The sequence below is a fragment of the Hemicordylus capensis genome, chromosome 6 (genome assembly GCF_027244095.1).
Source record: "Hemicordylus capensis ecotype Gifberg chromosome 6, rHemCap1.1.pri, whole genome shotgun sequence".
Classification (NCBI taxonomy): domain Eukaryota; kingdom Metazoa; phylum Chordata; class Lepidosauria; order Squamata; family Cordylidae; genus Hemicordylus; species Hemicordylus capensis.
Genome location: NC_069662.1, coordinates 6,457,115 through 6,462,623, shown reverse-complemented (window position 1 = coordinate 6,462,623; position 5,509 = coordinate 6,457,115). Strand labels below are relative to the sequence as shown.

At 44.4% G+C, this 5,509-nt stretch overlaps 1 gene segment (V, D, J or C); it reads left to right on the top strand.

Moving 5' to 3' along the window:
* The first annotated feature begins 3,219 nt into the window (after positions 1-3,219).
* On the top strand, positions 3,220-4,405 carry LOC128329563 (immunoglobulin heavy variable 4-38-2-like). The segment is given in 4 exon segments: positions 3,220-3,327; positions 3,412-3,721; positions 4,163-4,194; positions 4,278-4,405. Coding segments are annotated over 4 exon segments (519 nt in total).
* Positions 4,406-5,509: the final 1,104 nt, after the last annotated feature.

Below are 5,509 nucleotides of genomic sequence, written 5' to 3'. Positions count from 1 at the left end.
GACTGGGTGTGTGTGTGGATAAAACCTTTTCAAGTTATGCTTTGGGTGGAGACAGGAAATAAAACTCTCCCCTCTTCTCCACTCATATAACACTAGAACATTGAATAAGCCTCTTAAGTCCATGCTATGGAGATGAAAAATATCAGACAACACAAACTTAGCTTATGGAGTCAAATGCCACAAAGTATACTGATTGCCAAAAGAGTTCAGAGATTTAAAAAGGGAAAAGACAAATATTTTGAGGATAGATTTCTCAGTTATTAGCCATGAACCATCTAGGTATGAATTCAGGAAAATCCCCCCCACACACAAACACACATACACACACACATACTGTTTCCCCATAGAGGAGGTTCCACTAATGATCCACATTTCCAACAGAAGAGGGCAGTGGTTAACCACCATAAAAAGGTTTTTCTCCCTACATCCTGTTTGATTTCCTGTTATTGAAATAAATCATGGTGTGGTCCACCCGCCCCACCTTTCATTTGCACTATCATTATTTCTTCATCCCTTTCACATTTCATTATTTATTTATTATTTATTTATTCGGTCCTTCCAAAAATGGCTCAGGGCGGTTTACACAGAGAAATAATAAATAAATAAGCTGGATCCCTGTCCCCAAAGGGCTCACAATCTAAAAAGAATCATAATTCAGACACCAGCAACAGTCACTGGAAGTATTGTGCTGGGGCTGGATAGGGCCAGTTACTCTCCCCCTGCTAAATAAAGAGAAAAGCTGTTAAAAGGTGCCTCTTTGCCAGGTTAGCAGGGGGAGTCTTGCAGATGGTATTGTGGTGCACGCTTCCCAGTTCCCATGAGACGTGTGCCCCTATCTAATATGACAATTAGAAAGAAATAATAAATGGAAGCATGCACATCATACTGTAAGGGAGGCACATGCAACATGAGTCTCACAAGCCAAATGGGGCACACCAGCCCCCACTTCGGCCCTGCCAAGAGCTTGGAAATCTACCTCTCTATGGAACCTCAACAGGCAGCAGCAATGGGGGCCTTCTAGATCCCCAGGGTGGGTCACAGGACAGGGCTGTGGGCTGAGCTCAGCTTCCTCATTCACAGCGTTTGCAGACCAGGCTTAAGGACACTCATGTGTCAGCAAGGAAATACTGTGACTCATACAAAAACTGGCATCAGATCTAAATAGTTCTCCCTCTTCCTTACCCGTCAAAACACCTGCTAATATCATTTGGCAGAAACCTACTGGAATGAAAGCAGGAGCAGTCCCTGTACCAGCCCACGCCTCAAAAAGCCTCTTTAAACTTAACCTGTTGCTCGGGGAAGGACTCATGCAAATCCCTCCAGGAGCTAACTGAGGGTGGAGAGAGAGACCCCTTTCAAAAAGGCACCCCTAGGATTTAGGAAATTCACTTCCTCCCCAGTCCAAAGTCTCATAATTCGTGTCTATCTATTATCTCTCTTCATTAACATTATGACATTCTTGCTGCTCTTTTTTATTTCTTTGGTGGTTGTTCCAAAATGTATGACTACATTCTGTGGAAAATACCAGGCTTTGACCTCTTCTTTTTATTATAAGGAGTCTTCTCGGACATTCAACTTGTATCATCCTGGCCAGGAGTTGTGAGACCTGGAGAAAATCTCTGCCTGGTCTGTAAAGTGACAGGTTTCTCCATCTCTACTCAGAATTATGAGTGACACTGGACCTGCTAGCTTCCTGGGAAAACTTTAGAATGGATTGAAGACATAAAACATTATCGTAGATGCACAGAATATGTCTCTTCCGTGAAGAGCCATACAACAATTTCTTCAGACACCCCCAAGAACGGGTTCTCTCTTCAGCTGAACTCCCTGACAGCTGCTGACTCGGCTATGTTTTTCTGTGCCTGAAGAGACACATATATGTCTCTTTCTGTGGAGGGGGGCTATAGCTCTGCACAAAAAGAGGACAGATATCTCAGTTATTAGCCATGAAAGCCTCCAGTTTTCCCATAGAGGAGATTCCACTAAAGATTCTCTGACCCGACTGAAGGGGACAGTGGTAAACTAACACAGTTTTTTCCTATCCCTGCATCATGCTTGATTTCTTGTTGTCAACATCATAGTGGTTTGTGTTTTTTTCTGCTTGTACTATCATCATTTTTTTCACCCATTTTGCAACTTGCAGATGGTATCGTGATCTACTCTTCTCCGTTCCCATGACAGTTCTCCCCTGTTAGAAGACAATCTCCCACCTCCCAGATTCATTCCACACCCTCCCTGGCTGCTTTTTCTGCCCTTCTTAGGATCCACCTGTTACGCCAGGCATTTGCCCTTTAATTATTATTAGTAGTAGTAGTATTAGGATTTGTATTTTAATTAATTGTTATTGGTATTGTTGTTCTCTGCCTAGAGTCTTTGGAGGAGGCAGTATATAAGAAGATTTTAATAAACAAACAAACAAACAAATAAATTAGAAAGAATGATTAACTGGGAGCACGTATCCTGTAAGGTACGCCCACATGACATGTGTCTCACAAGCCAAATGGGGCCCACCAGCTACATCTTTTGCCCTGCCAAGAGCTCAGCAATCTACCTTTCTATGGAATCCGAGCAGGCATCAGGAACAGGAGCCTTCTGGATCTCTTGGAGCTTTTCAAGAGGGTTTACTGTGAGTTTGGGCATAAGGGATACTCCAATGCAAAAAGAGAATTTTTTTTTAAAAAGCCTGAACATAAATCAAGTTGGTTCCAATACGGAGAGGGGAACCCGAATCGTGTGTGAAGTGTTCTCTAAAATATTGCATGGACTTCGGCTAAGTCTGGCTGATATGTGGACGCACACCAACTCTCCAAAAGTAAAGACAGGGTAAAGTTATTGACTGAAAAAGCTTCTGGTGGGCCACAAGAAAGGGCTGTGGGCTGAGCTCAGCATCCTAGGTTACAGTGTTTACAGACCAGGCTTAAGGACACTCATGTGTCATCATGGAAATACTGTGGCTCATAGAAAGGTTGGTGTCAGATCTATATAGTTCTCCCTCTTCCTTACCCGTCAAAACACCTGAAAATACCATTTGGCAGAAACCTACTGGAAAGAAAGCAGGAGCAATCCCTGTACCAGCCCATGCATCAAACAACCTCTTTATATTTGACCTGTTGCAGGAGGAAGGACTTATGCAAATCCCTCCAGGAGCTAATTGTGGGTGGAGAGAGAGAGACCCCTTTCAAAAAGGTTCCCCTCAGATTTATGAAACTCACTTCCTCCCCAGTCTATAGTCTAATCTCTTTGGGGGGAGCTACCCATTATCTCTCTTCATTAACATTATGACATTCTTGCTGTTCTTTTTGATTTCGTTGATGGTCATTCCAAAATGTAAGCCTATGTTCTATGGAAACTATTGCGGTTTGTTGTACACTGATTAGGAGCATTCACTGAACTCTTCTCTTTTCCCCCAAGGGGTCTTCTCGGACATTCAGCTTGTATCATCTGGGCCAGGAGTTGTGAGACCCGGAGAGAATCTCCACCTGGTTTGTAAGGTGACAGGTTTCTCCATCTCTACTCGGTATTATGCTTGGCATTGGATCCGCCAGCCTCCAGGGAAAGGTCTAGAATGGGTTGGAAGAATATACCTCTATGATGGTAGCAAGTTGTATGCCCCTTCCCTGAAGAGCCGTGCCACCATTTCTTCAGACACCTCCAAGAACGAGTTCTCCCTCCAGCTGAACTCCCTGACAGCTGCCGACTCGGCTGTGTATTTCTGTGCCAGACACACAGTGGCACAGAGCAAGTCTGGCCTCTGTACAAAAAGGGGAAGCATCATTTTTTAAAAGTCCAATTCTTTTTAAGTCAAATTGTTTTTCCACCCAAGGCACAGGGGAAAGTTTTGAATGGGTAGAGGCACTGCATATGCAGTATTTTCCATGTTTTGGGAGGACAGCATATGCCCTTCCCTGCATATCCCTTAACAACCATTTCCTCGGACACCTCCAAGAATGAGTTTCATCTCCAGAGGAGATGAGCTGCTTGACCTCTGCTGACTCAGTGTCTCTTGCTTTTCACCTCTTTCTTTCTTTCTTTGGACACCCAAAGGGCAGCCATGCCGGCTTTGTTGTTTGGCTGGCACCAGTTTCCTGCTCAGAACACATTAGGGAATGACGCTATGTCGTGCCACACCGTCTCTCCCCAGTGCATTCTGGGAAATAAATCTCATCGGCTGGCCCATGAGTTTGATTATGAATGGTGTTGCAACTGCACACAAAGTCCTTGAAAGGAAAAAAGAAACTTTGACATTGCACACTGCTGCAAGCCTCCTCCTCCCCAAGTGGATTTTTTTTGGGGGGTTGGGTCCCCCCAAAAGATTCTCACCCTCACAGCAAATGAAATATTGGCAAACTTGGGGGGTCTCAATGCAGGTAAAAGAGCCCTTTGCCAACCTTTCAGCTCGGCATGAATGGAGTGACTGGCATTCAGAATAAGCACTTATCACAATGTACTCAAATCAAAAGCAACTCGGAACTTAAGATGATCCCTTTAAAAGGGGTTGAGGTTTATACCTGTAATTACCTGATGGAACAGGACTCCAAATCTTAGACAACTGTGCCCCACTGTTGTGAATACAGCCCAAATTCACATCCTGCAGTGGTGGAAAACAAGGCTTGGTCACTTAGCGAAATAGTGGGTCAGTTCTTTTTGTGGCTGCCATGTAGGATCTGGGCTCGGAAGCAGAAAGGAGACACAGCAAACCTCTATACCTCAATGAGCTTTATTTAGGCAATTGATTACATAGGCATGGAAGCCAATTAAACAAAGCAAGCAAAACAATCATTTTTCTAGTTGTAGTGTAGTTAGATCATTCCTCAGCTATCTTATGTGTTGCATGCATATGTTTTCAGTAATTATTCTAGCTAATACAGACATAGAAAGACAGAGGGGAAGAGAGAGATAAGACAGTATACGGGCGAGGGAGGGGAGTAGATTTTGGAGAAGGATGGTAGAGTGCTGGTTAGTGGGAAGAGCTAGGTCAGAAGCAGTATTTGTTCTTGAAGATTCATATTACCAGGTCTCAAAGCCGCTGGATGTGTGTGGCACTGGTGTGCGTCGAAGCACTGGTGTGATCGACGCACACTGGTGTGATCGAAGCTTTCATGCACGTCTTCAGGCAGGGAAGGTAGTTGACATGGACTGAAGTCACCCCGTTCTCTCACCCCGTGGTGGAGATCACTGGTGACTTCTTGTCCAAAGTGGGAGGGGCCTGTGTTTCAGCTCTGCAACTTTAGACCATCAGGCTCACAGGTGGGCAATTCTGCTTGTTAAGCACAGATGGCTTTCAGAAGACAAAGTCTTCTGGTGGAAGAGAAATAAAACCTGGAGAATCCCTCCACTTGACCTGTAGTGTCTCTGGAGACACCATGACGACAAGCTATGGTTGGAACTGGATTCACCAGCCCCCCAACAAAGGACGTGAACTCGCAGATGCAATACAGGCAGGAAAAAACCACTTCTTTGCCGCACGTATTGCCTGAGCATAGATCTTTAAATGTGTTCTATGTCGTAA